Genomic DNA, 20,304 nt, shown 5'->3' on the forward strand with positions numbered 1-20,304 from the left:
TAGATGGCACCTTACTCTCTATTTGTGGTAGTGTTGGCGAGCAGTAAGGCTTAGGGTAGTGTTAAGCATTTGGTGTAAACACTCTGGCAAGAAATGATGTCACACACTCAAAAGACTGAACTTAGATCAAACCTGGTGGAGGTAAGTGAAATAATACTTTACAAGATGTATGCAGTGAATTATAGTTGAATGCAGGTTCAAATGCAGTTTGTTGATTTACAGGTAAGTTAACAGTTCGACATTTATTTTCAGTTACTTTACAGATAACTGTGCACAATACTCTTTGGATTACTTTTTATGTTACTTTTGCTAATCAGTATGATATGCCTAGATTTCACACAGATATTTCCTAGACTAAAGGTAAGGTATTCAGTTTTTATACATATGCAGTTTTTCAATGTTACATACAGGCAAACTCCCAAGATTTTTCAAGGAAAAGCAGCCCGAGCAATCTTATGGGAGAAAATTAAGTTATTGGTTTGCAGGGAAGTACTTATTTGTGGGAGTTGGTATTCTGGGGTTAGAACCAGCGTCTGGGATTAGAACCAGGGTTCCCCTAGAGTCCAGGATTCACTCAAAGCGCCCTCCGTGGCACTAGGGCGGCCGATTGCAGAATGCTGAGACCCTATGTTATCCAGTGGAGGATGGAGGCCTCCGGTTTGTGGCTGCTCACATGCAGGCCGCAAGGTTGTGGGAGCAAAGCTCCTGGTGTTGGCTCAGGGAAAAGGGGATTTGAATTGGCACATAAAGTGCACCCACAGAGGCAACCGGGTGCAGGGTGCTAGTTTGGCGTCGGGTGCCCTGTTTTCAATGGGGATCCTCTGGTTGCAACAAACACTGAAGGCACGGGAACAAAGATCTTCTGGGGGTGACCACCAATTGGAGAGGTAAGTTGGGATGCTTGTGGAAGCTGGGACACCCAAGGCTATGGGACGTCTGGTGTAGGGGCGTCTTTAGGTGTCTGGTTTTCCTTACCAGCTCCGGTTGTTGTCTGGGGGGAGATCATCCAGCAAAGGGCTGCTGGTGTCATTTCGAGAATTGAGGCAGGTCCGAGGTAAGCGGATCACCTGGGAGACCTCCTCGTGGTGTTGGGCCATTTGAACTCAGGCCGTGTGCTTTAGGTGCAGAGTGATGCAGACTCTCGGATTTGGCCAGAGCGGGTGAGCAAATCCGGTGCTCACAGGAGACTAAGCCTTGGTTTAGGAATGCAGGGCAGATCCTCCAGTTCTTGGGGGGCTGTTGGCTGCAGGACACACCAGGATTTCGCTGGAGCCGGTTTGAGGTGGGAACAGGCCTGTAGGGGGCGGGGGTGTGTGTGTGGGGGTGTATGGGTGTGGGTGTGGGGGTGTATATACACAGGGCCTCTAATGGTGGCACAATAAGTGCTGCAGCCCTTAGAACCCTTCCCTGGCCACAGTGACCTTGGTACCTTTAGTACCATTTGCAAGGGACTGACGTGGCAAAGTGTACCAATTGAGTTTTATCATTGCTGCTTAAGGCAAAGAACATAGGCTCTGGGTACCTGGTTGGTAGGAACTCAGGGCTCACTCAGTCAATGTACATCAACAGTTGGACAAAAAGTGGGAGCAACCATGCAAAAAGAGGGCACTTCAGTCCATTCCTGTACAAGTGGCAAGTGGACAGTGGCTGTGTCCCTGCTGCTTGGACGGCGCAAACACTAGCGCGATCGCTGATGTGATTTTAAAGCGGAGTGAAGAGTTTTAATTGATTTTAAACTGCGAGCGTGCTCATTCATTTGTGAAGGACAGTGGGAGGAGAGCGATTAGGCTCCCTCGTGTGCTGTGGAACTTTACTGGGGCACGGCAGGACCGCTGAGGTCTTTTGATAGCTAGAAAGGTTGGGGAAAGTTAACTGGGGGCAGTGTTTCCTACCTGACGGCAGCAACAACACGCAGGAGGGCTGGGCTTGTTTTCTTCCTTCCCGCCCCGACGCCGGTGACCAGCACCGTTCGTGCAGAGGGCGTGGACGGTCCAAGTCAGATACTTCCGGTGCGCGGGCAGCGCTCTAGTGTTTCAGACACTGGGGGAGGTTAAAAGGCGGATGCCAGCGCGGCAGCGCAGCGGACGAGCGCCGTTGGCGCGCCAAAGGCGAGCCCGTCTGCGCCCGGGCCAGGGCCCAAACCCCTGACCAATTGGGGAGAAGGATACGATGGAGTAGAGAGCAACTCCTGAATCTCCGCAGTAATATTCCCAGGGTGTGCAAGCAAAGCCTGAGCGTGGAGATGGATGAGGACTGCAAGCACTGCGGGTTTTGCTGCAAGACGAGGAGAGAGGAGAAACTGGAGTATGCTAGCCTAATCTGTGGGTTGTTGAATGTTAGGTCTTTGCCCAAACATAAATTAGATGTCTATGACCTACTTACAGAGAACCATTTCGATCTCCTGTTCCTCACAGAGACATGGTTGGATGGGGACTCCGCCGTTACATAGTGGAGGCACTCCCTGAGGGCTACCAAATGATTAGGCAGGATAGACCACTGGGTAGAGGGGGGGGGCATAGCCATCGTATTTAAACAACCGCTATGCTGCCAAATGGAGCGAGCACCCATCTCTGATAGTGAGGCGGGTGATTTCACTATTAAAGTGAATGGTGGCAACACAGTGAAGGGCTTCCTGATCTACTGACCACCTGGCCCTTACACTAGGTTCACGGATAGTCTGGTAGAGGGCTGCACTGAGGCCGCACTACGCAGAGATAAATTCCTCGTGTTGGGGGATCTCAACATCCATCTGGAAGATCCTCTGAACAGGGGGGCAGTGGACCTCGGGCAGGAACTGCAGGCCCTGCAGCTAGAGCAAAGAGTAAAGTCCCCCACTCATCAGATGGGTGATCTATTGGACCCGATATTTGCCAACTGGGGGGAGGTAGAGGTCAAAGCTGTCAGCCCTGTCCCTTGGACGGACCACTCCCTGGTGCTCTTTGTGGTGCGAATCCCAGCCATAGAGTATCGGGAAAGATATTCCTCAACTATCTTAGCCGCAAGTGGACTACATTTTCGCCAGCAAAATGTAATGCGCCACTGACAGTAGGAGGGGGACCGGGGGGTGAGGACGTGGAAACAGCCAGTAACAATTGGAGCAAACGTATCACCGAGGCTCTGGATTGCACGGCCCCTCTCTGCCGGAAGAAGGCGGGCTGCCGTATTCAAAGAACGGCCCGTGGTACAGCGACAAGCTGCGGGCAGCTAAGGCGGAGTGCAAGCGCGCAGAGAGGCAGTGGCGGGTTAGCCTTTAGGGCCCAGGTTAAACAAGAATACTTAGTAAAGAGGCGTATTTACCATGGGAAGATCAGGAAGGCTAAAGCAACCTACTATGCCGATTAAATTCAGAGAGGCAGAGAACTCCGCGAAAGAATTATTTCTGATTTACAAGACTCTTTCGGCTGGTAAGTCCGCCATTGAACCAGGGGACTGCTCGGTGGACTCGTGCAATCGTATAGCGGATTTTTTTCGCGGAAAAAGTTTCTAAAATATATTCCTCCTTCCCTAGCCAGATCATGACAGGATCTGAGTTTGTTGAATCTCCTAGGGAAACTGAGGGTTCACCTGTGCTGGCCAATTTCATTACTCCTCGTCCAGAAATACTGATACAAATTTGTAGGTTGGTAAAATCGGGCTCTCCCAGGGACCCGATATCCCCTAAACGTTTGGCCGACAGCCTACCGCTTTTGGAGCCCTACATTAGGCATCTTTTAGATGTCTCTTTTAGGACCCATACTGTGCCCAAAGACTGGAAACAGGCGGTAGTGCTCCCCCTGCAAAAGAAGCCAAACATCAGCTTTGAAAATCTTCGCCCTATTTCCCCGTTACCCTACATGGCCAAAGTGGCGGAGAAGGCCGTGAATATGCAGTTAATGGAGTTTGTGGAGGAGGCAAGTCTCCTTCACGATACTCAGTTCGGATTCCGGCCAAGACATTCTACAGAGTCAGCCCTACTTAGGGCAGTTGAGACCTTGAGGCAGGAGGTGGATGAAGGCAAAACAATGGCCTTGATCCTGTTAGATCTCAGCGCAGCATTCGACTCTGTAGCCCATGCCACCTTGCTACAGTGTCTGAACAAGGGTGGGATCTCTGGTGCTGCGCTGAAGTGGATCCAGTCTTTTTTGACTGACAGAGGCTTTCAGGTCAGGCAGGGAGACCACTATTCGAGAGTGGCTAATCTGGGTCAGGGCGTGCCCCAGGGGTCGTCCCTGAGCCCGACTCTTTTTAACCTGTATGTCTCCCCAGTGGGTACCATAGTAGAGAGCCATGGGCTCCGCATAGTGTCGTACGCCGACGACACGCAGCTGGCCATCTCCCTATCACGCGCGCCCGGTCTTGCTGCAGAGAACTTTAGAGTTTGCATGCAGGAGTTGGCAGCCTGGATGTCTGCCAACTGCCTCAAATTAAACGGCAGCAAGACGGAGGTGCTCGTGGTGGGAGGAGGCTCTCCAGTGTGGTCGTCAGCATGGTGGCCACCTTGTCTGGGGATGACACCTACCCCGTGTCAAGAAGCCAGAAATCTTGGGGTTTGGCTTGATGCTGACCTCGCATTCGGACCCCAGATCAGCCGAGTTGTGGGGGTATGCTTCGGTGTCCTAAAGAGCCTGCGGAAGATCCTGGACTTGCTGCCGGTGGGGGCCCGCAGGACGCTGGTGCATGCCCTGGTAACGGCGCGACTGGACTACGGCAATTTGCTATATCTGGGGGCGACGGGAAAGGACATCAGTCGCCTCCAGGTGCTTCAAAATGCCGCGGCCCGCCTGGTCTTGAGATTACCTCGAAGGTCGGCATCGGGGAGAGTGCTTCAGGCACTCCATTGGCTCCCTGTGAGAAGCAGAATTGAGTATAAGGCATTATGTAGATGCCACCGCATTCTGTATGGCAAGGCGCCTATACCACTGCGGGACCTGATTTCTCGCTATGAGCCATCCCGAGCCCTGCGCTCTACTGGTGCAGGGCTAGTGAAAGTCCCCAAAGTAAGAAAGGCTCGGATGGGGGGCAGGTCCTTCCGATATGTGGCAGCCAGAGGCTGGAACGACCTGCCGTCTGAGCTGCGTCAGGAACCTTCCGAATCCAGATTTAGGGGGAATCTTAAAACCCATCTCTTTCTCCGCTAGACTTGCACTGCCTCCGGACATCTAACTCTGTCACTTCCACTTGTAATAGCGCGGGGACACGCCGGTGCGCGTAACCAGGCGCTCTACAAATCTCCCTATTATTATTATTACAACCAAAGGCTTCTGGGCCACCACTGCCGTCCCTCCATGGTGGGCACCAGGCTCTGCTTTGAATGCCCCGCCATCGGTCTCAGCACTGAAAGCACAAACCTAGCCTTGAGGCTCTGCTCCGAGCCAAGACAACTCCTGTTTAGCTCCGAAACAAAAATCTGCTCCTCAAACCCTTACAGAGCCCATTTTACTAACTATGCAAGACCGACTCGATCCAAAGCAAAATAAAATACACATTTATCCAGAGACTGGACGCATCCGTATCATCTTCCATAAGGAAAACTTGTTTCCACCAGGACATTCCTGAGAAAATACATTTAAATACAGACCTAACTACCAGTCCCCTGCCCTCTGTCTCCTTCACCACCACCACATTCACCTATATACCATTGGTACCTCATTAATCTCAAACCATCTACCTCAGGGTTCTCCTCACAAAGACCCAGACGTATATTTCAGGGGGGATAATACAGCTCCACCAGACTCCTGGTACGATTATGATATAGATCCTCAACAAGGTACAGATCTTGATCTTTATCCTGCCCAACCATCACCTCCAGATAACACCTCCTACCAAGATTTTATAGCTAGAGCAGCTGCATATCGTGGGGTCACTTTACATAAAGAAGCCTTAGAAGAATACATTTTATTTGACACATTTGGGAATACCAAGATTTTATAGCTAGAGCAGCTGCATATCGTGGGGTCATTTTACATAAAGAAGCCTTAGAAGAATACATTTTATTTGACACATTTGGGAATACACACCGAACATCTGTCTCATCCCGTGTTAAAGGGTATTATGCGTCATGCAGACAAAGACCCTACTCAGGGACACATTGTTGCACCTAGGGTGGATAAAGAAGTATAAACCACAATCTGAACCAATTTTTATTAGAGGTCTGCTTCCACCCGATTCATTAGTTGTCTAATACTTTTATAAAAGCAAATTCACCAACCACAAGTTAGGCACCACCACAAGGAGTCCACTCATAGATGCCTCTGGCAAGAGTTGCTGCACAATCAGCCAATCATTGACTGATAGCCAATACACAGGGTCTGCTCCCCAGATCCGACCGAGCTCACTGGGATGAAATGGAGGAGTTACTTCAATATCTCCCAGAGGAGCATAAGAAAAAGGATCAGGAGTTGGTTCAAGAGGAAAAATAGTTTCCAACTCCTCCATCAGGAGTGCACTAGATGCTGCTGACACAGCTGCCAGAGAGTTTAATACCAGTGGCCTCCTAAGCAGGCAGGCATGGTTATATATATCTGGTTTCAAATCAGACGTTCAGCAGACATTACTAAATGCCTTTTTCGAGAAACCGCATCTCTTCAGCTCACAAGTGGATGAGGCCTTAGAGACAATGAAAAAAGATACAGGAGTGACTGAACCCATGGGAGCACTTCAGACACCCACCAACAGAGGCTCCTTTTGTCACTCATTTTATAGAGGAGTGCCAAGGAACACTTTCACAGAAGCCTCGACATCCTCGTACAGGACACGAGCTCTATCCTCTCTATCCAGAGGCTTTTACAGGGCCAACTATAGGGGTAACCACTCCAAAGGTCTGGGTAAAGGCGCACCATCCTGTACTGCTCCATCGGGAAACTCCATACCTCTCCGGAACGGACAACGACTTTGCCGACCTCTTCAGCAGGAGTTGGCAAAAAAGGGCATAAGGAATATTTGCCTATGCTTTTCCGCCCCTCCCTCTTTTTTCCATTTCTGGTTCGGAAGATCAAGCGCATTTCTCTCACCCTCATTCTAGAAGCTCTGACATGGGCTCATCAACCATGGTTCACCACACTACTCAGTAGTTATGCACTAGAAGTTTCACCTCAACCCAAACCTTCTCACCCAGAACCATGGCAAAATCAGACACCCAAAGAAGCTAAACATAGCAGTTTGGTTTCTGAAGTCTTGGATATCTAAACCTACCAACAGAATGCATGACCATTCTTAAGGAGGCATGTAAACCTTCCACTAGAGCTTGCTATGCAGCTAAATGGAAAAGATTTGTTGTTTATTATAACCAAAAGATTGAACTACTCAATGCATCTATAAAACAGTATTTGTTTCCTCTTGTATTTACAACTTTCAGGCCTTGCTTACTTTTCCATACGTCTACATCTTGCAGCATCAAAATGGGCAACACTTATTTGTTCAGTGTGTCAGTTGTTAATGCTTTTTTGGGAGGCCTTTGAAGAATGATGCCACCAAGGGTCCCAACTGCAACTGCGTGTAATATCAATATTGTTCTAACACGACTTACGGATCTACCCTTTCAACCATTACACAATTGCCTCCTCCAATATCTTTTTTGGATGGTTGCTCTCTTAATTGCTTTCACCTCACTAAGGCATGTTGACCTTCAGGCACTACCTTTAGAAGAACATTTCTTCCAGCTTCGTAGGGATAGTGTTTCTTCATACAAACCCAAAATTCCTTCCGAAAGAAGTATCCCCTTTCCACAATAATCTGTTTTACTGGTTTTCTTTCTCAACCAGATTCTGTAGCAGAAAGAGAGCTCTTCATACACTAGATGTTAAAAGGACATTAGTGTTATATTGACAGGACCAAAGATTTTTGCAAAACAGCTGTTTGTTGCTTTTGCTCCCCGCTCCTAGGGGGAATGCTATTTCAAAATTAGGTATTTCGAGATGGATCGTTTTAAATGTATCCAAACATGCTATCTCCAAGTCAAAAGAACTTTATACCCCCTAGAGCGCACACTACCCATAAATTAGGTGCATCTGTGGCTTTCTTAGACAGCACACCTATAACTGACACTTGTAAAGCAGCTACATAGTCTACACCACATATAATTTACCAAACACTATTGTGTGGATGTATTCACATGCCAACAAGATAATATAGGACAGGCATGCTACGTATGCTCTTCCAAGCAACTGCAACATCCACTGGTTAGCCACCGCTTATTGAACGGTACTACTATACAGTATATGCAACGTATGTGGAGCTACAGCCACACATGACTCAGAAGGATAATGTTACCTACCCTGTAAGCATCTGTTCTTGGCATGTAGTGATGTAGATTCACATGCACCCACCTCCCTCCCTGGACAACTGGCCGTTGCAGTTCGGCTTTATTTCATATGCATGGACATCTTTCCTTAAACTTGTACTCCATTCTTCCCCTCTTGCGGAAAAACAATCTAACAATTGAGTCGATTCCCATGTGCACTATTACCAAGAGGAGTCATCATCATACCCTCTGACTGAAAAGACTTCTTCGGAGAAAAAGTACTCAAACATCCGGTCCCAACACTAGATGGCAGGAGTATACAAAGCATGTGAATCTACAGTGCTACATGCCAAGAACAGATGCCTACCGGGTAAATAACATAATCCTTTGTGTATGTGTGAAGAATATGTAGGCACCATTAATTTGACTGTGCGCCTGTTCTTCATAATACTCTTGGTTATAGGTTTAATTTGTGGGATCCCAAATGAAGACATTGCATAACCATTATTTATGCATAAACTTCAGACACCAAGTTTTGCGATTGCAGATCTTGTTGACTAAGGTTGAATTTAACTCTGAATTAATTTGACATTTCATAAGGGTAACTTTCTTCTTCCATTTCCAATTGGGATATACTTAGAAGCTGATATATTTATCTTTTTTTTTTCTTAGGTTGCCATGGGCTTCCAGCACAGTCTGGTAGTTGCACGAGATGAAACTGAGCAAGATGGAGAGAAGCTGAAGAAACTTCCAGAGTATAATCCGCGTGTGGTTTAACTGCTCACCCCCTCTGGACACAGTCTTTGAACCTTTCAGTCCCTCAATAATAACTGCTGGGAAATGTCTGAAGCATCTCCTGGCATTCATATCACCTCAGTTGGTGGGGCATGGAGGCTGTAGAACAACCTTCTCCCCTTCAGTATTCTGGGGATGTCCAACAACCCCATCTGGTGTCTGATCCTCCTCTCAAGAGAAGGCTTTGTAGTACACCCATGCATTCCATATTGTCCTACTGAAAGACACTCCTCCACAGGGCTGCTATCCTACCTTGGCACTCCTTGTGCATAAGTCATGTGGGTAAATGGGGTACCGTCATTCCAACGTGAATATAAGGGGTGTAATTCTGTTGGCCAAGATTCATGGGATATTGTCCATGATTATAAAGTCATTCCAGTACATCCTTGTTAGGTTTTACATTTATTTTCTCTTTGGGACTAGAAGGTTAAGTGTTCATATATTTGGCAAGTGGGTCATTATGTGATACCAGTCTCTTGCAAGATGGCGATGGAGGGAGGGGTGGGAGTTATTCAGCAGTACTAATTAAATGATTAAATAACCCTTCGATTACTTTTCTGCAGGTATAGACTCCTGTAGGTAGACAGTTGCAGTAATTTGTTAGCAAACACTGGAAAGCGCAAAGCCTTTTCAAGTGAATCTTCTCCTTGCTGACTTCCCTATTTCCCATCGTAAAGGGTCCTATTGTCAAATGCAAGTCCCGTGTCCTGAATTTCTTCAAAAGTAATTCAGTTTTTAAGGCATGGTGTTGCTTGAAAAAAATGTGTTCAATAGACCCAATTTCTCTTCATCTATACGTATTTTTATAGTTTCTGAGAACCTATGAAAGGTGTTGTTTTCTAATCTTTACGGTTTCCTGGGGGAAAAACTAGTTTTATATTTTCCAGAGGGAAATGTTACTGCAAATGTGTTTGTGTTTTTCTTTTTCTTCCCACCAATCTTTGCTTTTTTTATTATATATAAAACATTCCAAACCTCTTACTTGCAATCTGATCTATAAGCAATAGGAATGGCTGTAGATGCTAGGGGTGAGACTGCAGAGAAGGTAACCAACCGCTTCAAAGTAGAATCTGATTCCTGTTTCTGAGTACCCTTTCTTTCAAACAGCAATGTAATCATTCACTCGCTTTACCTTTGTCAAAGCACTTTCATTGAGAAAGGAGAAGAATCTATTTTACAATTTCGTAATGGGTCCTCTGTATTGAGAGGATGGTTTTGCTAGTGGGGACACTACTCTGCGTTCAGGAAGAATGCCCCTGACACTTCTGTCTAGATAAGTTTCATTTCTCGATTATCAATGCAAAATATCTTGTGGCTTTTTCAAGAAATTAATTCCTGGGAGTAGCGTTTTTTAGATAGTGAAGCGTTACATTTCTGTTAAAAAGGGTGCTACTTTCATGCTTTGATGCTGCTGTGATGCTCTGTTTCGAACCACCGAGCAGTGCCTGTGTAAAACTGTTGCTTTCTTTCTCCCTCTCCTATCTGCACTCTATGATGGAGAGATTTGTTCTTTGTATTAAGTTGGTATCCTGGACACTGGAGTGGTACTTTCTGTTACATTGTGAGAAAGGGTGTGGGTAAAAACGGATTGCAATTTGCAAGCCTGTGCATTTGTGGAATTTGAACATGTCCAGATTCCACTATGTGGGAGAGTTTGTTGACTTGCTCGCTAGCTGCGTCTGAGAACTTTTTGGGCACTATCTAGGCATGAAGTGGTTACTCCCAGCCTCACCAATTATTCTGAAATAAAATTTTCAGGTCTGCATAGGGCTTTGCTGTAAAAATTCCAAGTTGTCCATGCCCTCATCCTATAGATTCTCTCCAGTTTTGTTTTCTCTCTTTGTGAGGGTTTAATGCCAATCTCTGAACTTTTGGTGCTTGTTTTGTAATTATTATTGTATACTGAGAGAAGGTGAATTTGTTTTAGTAAGTTAACAATTGAATGCCTGAAGACATTAAATGCTCTTGCTTTCTTTAAGGAAAAACCTGGAAGGTGTCTGAATAAAAAACTTGATAATCTGTATAGCAAGTAATGGTTACAATTTTAGCTCCTGGAAATCCACATCTGGTGCCTGTGAGGTGTATTCATCCTGACTCTCCCAAATAAAGGCTGTAACCATTGACACAGGTCCTTTCCTCCAAGCTCTGCTACCATCATCACCTCCATACCTATCTGCATTTCTGATGAGCATCAGTTGTGTTTTTCCACACACCTTGAAGCTGGTGTTTTGAAGATTTTAAGGTTCCAGGTTTTTAGTGTTATAAACTGTTCTGGTTCATTTTATTTTAAATATTTCTTGAAGTAAACGTTTGAATAAAAATACATCATTCTAACTATTGTGTTGGTCCGTCCTTTTTTCTCAAGGGGAACAATACTTTTTTACTGCATCCTACATGCCTATTAATTGAAGCCACATGAGGGACATCTGGTCAATTTCTTCTGGTTTTACTTGCCGTCCTAGACCCTGTTCACCTGTCCACTTTGATACTGTTCTTTCACTGTTTTGTAGCTTTCTGATTTGCCCAATGCAGCAAACGGCACACTTCTGAATTTACTTCACCTTTTGTCGATTTTAGACAAGTTTGTTTCCTTCCCCTGCTTCCTCAATGTTTAGATTTTTGCTGCAGCTAAAATGAATTGAGGAATATTGATCTTTTAGATTCCGTTTTACTCCAGCAGCCAGACTTTCTCAGCCACGTTTTATTAAATACGAAAAAAAGCCCTGGTAATTAAAAAATGTTTTCTTCCTTTTCAGAATATATATATATATATATATATATATATATATATATCAACTGAGAACCTAAAAAAATTCAAACTGCTGTCCTCCAAGGTTTTAACGTTTTTCTTTTCTAAGGGAAGTAAAGTTTACCTTGATTGAAAACTTAGAAAAATAAACTGATGTAATATGTCTCTCGGGGCTGACTTGATCAAACCAGGACCAAAACAACATTCAGTATTTGCACTCGAAGGTTTCTCCTTCGAGATTTGTTTTCTGCCGTCTCTACACCTTGTGTTCCTAGTTGCGCTTTGCAGTGAAGAAAATGTGTGTGGGTGTCTTTCTTGAAGGTCCCATTTGTCTACTATCTTTCTCTAAAAGTATAAGCTCTTTTACACTGCTCCGATGTGGTGAAAAATGAGTCTGGCACTCCAGGGGTCTATTCTGTCTGGGTGCATGGAAGCACTGATTAAATGTGGGACTCAGAGCGGTCAGATTAAGCTGTGCCTTGCACCTCTTCCTCTTAAAGACTTTCTAAAGTGGAAACTTGTTTGGGTGGGGCTCTGCCTCCGTCTAGGGTGGTGTCACAACTCCCTCATCTGTATTTCATGCCCAACCTTATTTGGCACTGTGGGAAGACTTGAGCCAAGTTGTCAGTTGGTGTGAGGTGAAGGACTATTCGCATTTGATGCCAGATTATAGCAAGCTGTCTTCATGCAGATCCTTCCAGTAGCAACTGCAAGGTGATTCCTCAGACTTTTCCATATGTGTAGGGACAGTTGCAGCCAGACATAGGTTACACTACTTTTGTCTTGGCCCTGCACTGTGCAGGCCCAATTGGTGTCCAGTCAAGGAACCCAGATTAGTGTAGTATTTGTACCCCTCTGGTCCGGTTGGATGCCAGAGCCAAATAGATCTGTGACATTTGAAAGTGTAGCTACTCTTCCAGCCGTAGAAGAATATCCTGTCCTTGCTGACCAGATCTGGAGGCTTCTGAGATCATCGTGAAGTTTAAGTAGTTCTGACTTTTGTGATGCGTAATTCAAACTACAATTTCCTCAACATTTAAATTCCCCAAGACCTCAAACTGTATCTGGACTTCTCCTAAAAATTGCTCCTACCCACCAACATGTGGTGTAATTGGGTTCCACAGCATCCTTACCCTGCCTCCAGATAAGACTGCACTGACCTGTATCTAGGTACCACTCCTTTCTTTGATCCAGAGTTGCACGTCTGAACTTCTTCAATTCTTTAGTTTCTTGAGTTTTTACAACACTGTCCTTAAGAGCCCCCCTCCTCCTGGCCCCTACAAAAAAGACTGCAGGCTTCAAATTATGCCACATGTAGGACGCTGATGTTGGTTACAGACCTGCATGACATCTGCTTCAGGTGTATCAGAACCAAGCGTGATTTGAAGTAATTAAGCAAAGGCTTCCTGATGCATCCAAAGGCTAACACAGTAGTTATGATAAAAATTATGGGCCCATTCCGGCTCCAATCCCAGTGTCACTTGAGGTCCCCGTCCTCAGCGAAGTTCAAGGATAAATCTACGCAAACACAAATCAAGATTAAAGTCTCCCAGTTGATCGCGCCCCATTTATTGGATCCGCGTCCGGAACTCTTTACTGCTTGACTGCATCTGTCTCACTCTTCCACAGCCGGGGTTGTTGCACCCTGAATTTCTATAGACCTCCTTGAGGCCTTCAAGAAGGTAATGTTGCAGCTTTTCTGTCTTTCAGGTCCAACTGGGTGTGCCATTGATCTGCCAGGAGTCTCCAGACAGAACCTGCCATCATTGACGCAGTTTTGTGTCTGCCTACCCCTCACCGTGCCACGCTGTCACACATTTGCTGAAGGAGACTCTAGTGCCGGCTCCAGAAGCACCAGTACCGGTTCCGACGCCAATATCTCATCCAGATCAGAGTTTGAGTACATCTTGGCCACGGTTGTCGTATCCGATTACTAAAGCATAGCCAATATTATGAGGATTCTCAGACTATGCCTCTTCCTCGGTGCTAATTCCTTTTATGCCTTGTATGGCTCAGATTCTGATCGCGAAAAGGCCTTGCAGAATGTTCCACATGACTGGGATGATGGCGTGGCGGTGAACAAATGATTGCTCCCTCCCTGCCCCTTCATATAGATGCACTGTTTTAAGATCTCCAAAATGCTAGTGGTCCTGACACTTCAGTAGACTTTTGTTGTAATAATAGTACATAGAGGTGCAGATGTGTTAAACAACATTTATCAATAGTGTAAACTAAAGGTAATCATAATGAAGTTTTGCAGCCTGATCCTCTAAAATTAAACTGTTTGACTTTAAGAGGCCCTGGCGGACACCCTGCAATGACATCGAAGCCTGATAAGTGCCACTGATTAGTCTCCCTGTTGCTAGGCACCCTTTAATTACTTAAGGGGTGAGGGTAACCCTGCCGCCTTAATTGCGCTCAGCCCCTGATAGTCTTATCTTGCAGGCTACAGCCAGCAAGGTTAACCCAAATGCCTTTCCTACTTCACCTATCAATCTAATCCTGAATGGCTTTCCTACTTTTATGCCTGATAAAAAAATCCAAGGACATTGATGCGCTTACCAAGAAGATGTTTTCTGCCAGTTTGGCTTTGCAATTTCTGAAATAAGTATGCTTAATGGGTGGATGCACTTGTACCCTCTGAGATTTGACTGGTGGGATCTTACCCACCCTCACTGTAAAGTGTCTGAACTCCTTTGTGTAAACAGCCCGGTGCTTTGACCTGTTCTCTCCGGCCCACAAGTCGCATATAAAAGTACTAGAAGTTCAGGGGAACACCTGGGACCTGATTTACTGCCAGACTCTGCTATCTTAGTCCATGCAGTAGACCTTCCAGCCCTTGCGTGCTTCCAAGGTGCAACGAACAGGGCTGCCATCAATTTAGCAAGTCACAGTATACCTAATCTTGTCGTGTGGTCAAAGTGCTCTTATTTCCCCCTTAGAGAGTCACTTAGACAGAGGGCATAATATGCTTTTAGCTGATATATGGTTACTTCACACAAATAAGTCTTGCAGGTTGTCGGTCATTGTTCTTTCCTTCCTTTTAACCCCCCTGTCTACAGTACCCCTTTCTTTTTCCTCCAGACCGTGGCTCAATCCTAACCCAGCTGGTTCTGACATTACTGGACAAAGAAGCAATGAAATTAGTCCCTAAGAAGCAGAAGCTAAACAGGTTCTACTCCCATCGCGTCTTTGGGGACAGTGACCCGACACCAACTTTCAAAATTTTCTTTTTTTTTTAACATCCTTCTGAGGAACAAATTCAGGATGCGGACTCTGGACCAGTAAATCTCTTCTCTAGGTGCTGGGGGACTGGAATAATCTGCAGGATGTGTTCTTCCATTTACCTTTTTCCCAGTCCTGTAGCAAAGAAACACTTTCATGCCACTGCTCTTCCCTTTGACCTCACTTCAGACCCAGGGTGTTTATGAAAGATTGAAATTGTTATCCAGTATTATGGGTGTCTTTCATAGATTCACATGCCTGAATCATTCCCCGTCGTCGAGACGGGAGTCTCCGGTACATAGAAAAGTAATGTCCTATAGACATACATAGAGAAAAATAGGCCTATCTATGTCCTTTTGTAAAAAGGACCGAACTCTAGAAGAGAGCCAATCGGCTAACACCTCCCTCTAGAACCTTCCTGTCAGGAGCCTCAGTCTCTCAGATTTTCTACCGCACGTTGTGCTAAGGGAGTTTCCACCTGAGTTCTCCTCAGGTTTTCCTTACTATTGCTTATTTCTCAAAGATTTGGATTACTTTTCTTCAATTTTGATTATGGCTGATACTCAGAAGAAGAAGGGTCTCTTCAGAGCATGTTCTTCTTGCGGAAAGAGATTACATATGGAAGACCAGCACCAGACATGCTTGTATTGCTTATAACCGAACCATTCAGCAAAAGACTGCAAAATTTGTGGAACTTTTTCTACAAAAACGCTGAAAGACAGAAGGTCGTCTTTTACTTTGGTTGAACAAGCTCAAAACCAGAGAAAACCTGGAATCTTCGGAGGAGGATGAGTACTCTTCGGTCTCACAACTGTCTTTGAAAAGGCCAAGGGTTTCTTTCCCTAGCCCTACAGACGCTCCTCCAAAGAAGACTGCGAAAAAGTCTTCAGAGGTCAAGTCATCAGCGTCTGAGAAGGAGGTTCACCTTCAAAAAGCCTGCGCCATCGTCGACGGCGATATCGTCGACGCCTTCACCTGCGCAGAAGACTGTCTCACGTCTGTCTCGACGACGACGTCAGCATCGTCGGTTCTTTCCTCATCGACGACAACACCTTCGACGGCGGGTAAGCCTCTGTCGTCGATTATCATTATCAAAAAATCGTCGGCGACGACAGCATCATCAGTGTCGACTACGAGACCAGTGTCGACGACGGGACCAGCGCTGTCGACGAAGGCACCGTCGTCGGCGGGTGTGCCGACGACTAAAGCAATGCCGCCGACGAAAACACCGTTGTCATCGAGCGTACCATCGACGAAGGAATTGTCGACGAGAAAGATACCGTAGACTGTGCCATCGTCAACGAGAGTATCGTCGACTAAGTCATCGTCGATGCCGACGACGAAAGCAACGACGACGATGACCATACCGTCGTCGTCGGCTGCACCGTCGACGAAAACGTCGTCGGCGCCACTATGGAAACAGTCACCGACGATTCCACCATCGATGGGACAAACACAAGACCTACGCTCCGTAGACGATAAATCGAGTTAACGTCCCCAAGTAGGGTACAAAAACTGCCTCCAGCTCGTCTTTTACAAGATGAGGAGTCGGATGAAGAGGATAGCTGGCAAGCTACAAGTCCGTCTCATCTAGTGGTCAAGTGCCAAAGTACGGATGAGGATGACCATGATGTTGAAATTACCCAGGAGCATAATGTTCAGACACAGATTCAGACTCAAATTACGCCCATGGTATGTTTACCAGCGTCTATAGTGTCTGATTTGAGATTCTTAATACAGGACTATAAACAACGATTCCCTGAGTCCTCGGCTCCAGCGGATAGGCAGGCTCCTCCAGCAACAAGGTCGGCTGCGTCTCCACGGCCCAGACCATCACCTTTGGTGCTTCATCAGGAAAGGGAGCACATTCAAGATCCTCCATCATCTGAGGAGGAGGAAGAACCACATGAAGAGGGGGAGATTCAAGATGACGTCTCCCATCATGATGACTAGGATGATTATATTATTACTTCTCCAGGGTCCCCGGAGCCCGCAACATCAGGGTCTCCACCAGCGGACATAGGAGGGTTCCACAGTTTGATGGAGAGGGCAGCGTAAAGGTTCCACATAACGATGGAGTCTCAGGAAACGGATTGTTTCCTTTATGATTTTAAGGAGCCACTTAGGAGGACAACAAAATCTATTCCGATCATCGAATACATTTGGAATGAGGGTCTACAATTAATGCACCAGCCTCCGTTTCAGCGGTGGTTCCAAGACTGGACAAAAAATACAAGGCCCCGGCATCGGCGCCAGCCTGTCTTACAGGACACCCCAAACCAGACTCTGTGGTTACACAAGCCGCACAGAAAAATTCCAGAAATCCTTCCTCACCTTTAACAGCCCTGCCAGATAAGGAGGGCAGCCTGGACAATATCGGAAAACGATTCTCCACCACATCGGCAATGACAATAAAAGCTGCAAATTCAATAGCGCTGCTAGGAAGATATAACGGACAATTATGGGCAGACCTTGCTCTGTACCTTTCTGACCTGCTGGAAGACACAAAGGAAGAGATTCAAGCTTTGCTTCTAGAAGGTCAGTCTTCGGCCTCTGAATTAATAGACTGTGCTCTAGACGTTGCCATGACTGGTTTCAGACAACTAGCAGGAGCAGCTGTATTGCGAAGGCAGGGATGGCTCAAGTCTACCTCTTTCAGGCAGGAGGTACAATCTAAGATCCTGGACATGCCATACGATAGGCAACAACTGTTTGGCGCTAAGATTGATGAAGCGCTACAAGCAATAAAGAAGGACGCGGATACAGCGAGAGCACTCGGCACGCTGTAATTTAAAAAACAGTCCTTTCGTGGGACCAGGGGCAGAGGCCAGTCCTTTTACAGAAGCAATTATCAAAATAGATCCTCGTATTCATATGGACAAGGCAAGTCTCAATACCAACCATGCCAACAGCAACAGAGCAGGCAGTCCTCTTTTGGAAGGTCCAACTTTCGTGGAAAGTCCCAGCGAAAACCCACTGGCGGACGCCAATGACCTATTACTACAGCCAGTCCATCTCTCTTCTCCTCCTTTCAAACTTGGAGGGAAACTGACCCATTTCCTCAACAACTGGAGGAGGATAACAACGGGCCATTCTCTGGAATTCGAAATTATCCCACCTACAACCCCTCCTCGCCCTCTGCCCCACAAACACCTACGATTGCTCCTTCAAGAAATCTCTATCATGCTCCAAAAAGGGGCAATAGAGCGATTACCATCAACCAAAAAGGGAAGAGGATTTTACTCCCGCTTCCTCATTCAAAAGGAGGAGAAGAAATGGAGGCTCATTCTAGACCTCAGGGCGCTCAACACATTCTTAAAGAAGCAATCGTTCCGCATGGTCACGATTCAGGAGATCTTGGGCCTGCTGGAAGAGGGAGACTTCATGACGTCTTTGGACCTACAGGACGCATACTTTCACGTCCCAATCCACAAGAATCACAGGAAATTCCTATGATTTGCTGTGGCAGCCAACACTATCAGTTCTGTGTCCTCCCTTTTGGTCTCAAGTCTGCGCCCTGGATCTTCACCAAGTGTCTCTCCCCGGTGGCAGCATTCCTCAGACAGCATGGCCATCAAGTCTTCCCGTATTTAGACGGCTGGCTGGTGAAGGCACCACCCCTGTCGGGCGCGATCAAATCCTCCAACGGCTGTCTCAATCTCTTCAGGAACTTGGGTCTTACGCTCAATCAAGACAAGTCCACCTTGCATCCCTCTCGGGTCATTACCTTCCTCGGAGCGACACTAGATACAACAGCTGTGAAGGCTTTCCCTTCTCAGGAGAGAACACGCAAGCTTATCTCTCTGGCCGCATGAGTGTCTTCGAAGAAGACTTTGACAGTCCGGACCTTCAAATCCCTCTTGGGAATGATGTCCTCATGTATTCTACTCATACCACACTGTCGACTACGGATGCGTCCGCTCCAGGAAGCTTTGTCCAGGCAGTGGACACAATGCATGGGATCGTTCGACGACCGCATAAAGATCACACGGCAGATCATCGAGGCATTACAGTGGTGGAGGTCGCTCAAGAACCTCTCGCAAGGGCTGTCGTTCCTGCTTCCAGCGGCACCCCACGTCATTACAACGGACGCCTCTCTGGAGGGTTGGGGAGCAGTCCTACAGGAATTGAGGATCAGCGGCAGATGGTCACCGCAGGAGACACAACTCCATATCAACCTACTGGAGTTGAGGGCAGTCTTCCTAGCCTTGCAGTCCTTCTTGCCAAGGATCAAGAACTCCCTAGTGCTCGTCAGGCCCTACAACTCTACGACGATGCACTACCTGAACAAACAGGGAGGGACGCGTTCGCTAACACTCTCTTGCGAATCGCAGAAGATCTGGAGCTGGCTCATTCTCCACAACGTTTCGTTGACAGTGGAGTATGTCCCAGGCAAGGGCAATGTCATAGCAGACGCCCTAAGCAAGCAGAAGTCTTCCTTACACGAATGGGAGCTAGATATGGCGACCGCTGCTCAGGTCTTCTCAAGATGGGGAACACCGCCAATCGACCTATTTGCAACCAGGGAGAACGCCAAATGCCAATACTTCGCAAGCTGGCATCCCCAACCAGGGTCTCTCGGAAATGCATTTTCCATTGCATGGCGCAACGTCTTTGCATACGCATTTCCACCATTTCCGATGATACCCAGAACCCTCAGGAAAATGAAGGCGGAGCCTTGCACTTTAATCCTGATAGCCCCATTCTGGCCGAGACAACATTGGTTCACGGACCTCCATCACCTGTCACTGCAGCCGCCAATACGGCTTCGTCAGCATCCATCTCTACTCACGATGAGCAACAAACAGATTCAGCACCCGGATCTGAGATCTCTCAGGTTATCGGCTTGGCTCCTGAGTACCAAGAGTTCAGCAAGTTAAACATCCCGCAGGATTGTAAGGATGTTCTAGCCAGGGCACGAGCGGACAGCACTAATAAGACTTATTCCCTGAAATGGAAACGCTTCTGCATCTGGTGTGCGGGCAAGGGTTTACGTCCTTTCGCCGCCTCCCCAGAACAGATATTACCATACTTGCTTTATTTGGCGCAGTCGGGCCTTGCCCACTCATCCATAAAGGTACATTTGGCGGCTATCTCACGGTTTAAAAGGACACCTAAAGAACCCTCTCTCTGGTCTAGTAGACTGGTAAAGCAATTCCTTAAAGGTGTCTATAGATCTTTTCCTCGACCACGGATGGTCCCTCCAACATGGCATCTAAATGTGGTTCTTAACCAACTAATTAAACACCCTTTCGAACCCATTCACAAGGCAGACTTGAAGTACATTTCGTGGAAGACGGCTCTACTCCTGGCACTT

At 46.7% G+C, this 20,304-nt stretch overlaps 1 protein-coding gene across 1 annotated transcript in view; it reads left to right on the forward strand.

Moving 5' to 3' along the window:
- RCC2 (regulator of chromosome condensation 2) overlaps positions 1 to 11,347 on the forward strand; it is a 143,931-nt gene extending 132,584 nt beyond the window's left edge. The window contains exon 13 of the mRNA XM_078642806.1: positions 8,891 to 11,347. Within this exon, the coding sequence (XP_078498932.1) occupies positions 8,891 to 8,995 (105 nt within the window). The 3' untranslated portion in view covers positions 8,996 to 11,347. The remainder of the gene's footprint in view (positions 1 to 8,890) is intronic.
- Positions 11,348 to 20,304: the final 8,957 nt, after the last annotated feature.

Source organism: Lissotriton helveticus, chromosome 5_1 (genome assembly GCF_964261635.1).
Source record: "Lissotriton helveticus chromosome 5_1, aLisHel1.1, whole genome shotgun sequence".
NCBI lineage: Eukaryota > Metazoa > Chordata > Amphibia > Caudata > Salamandridae > Lissotriton > Lissotriton helveticus.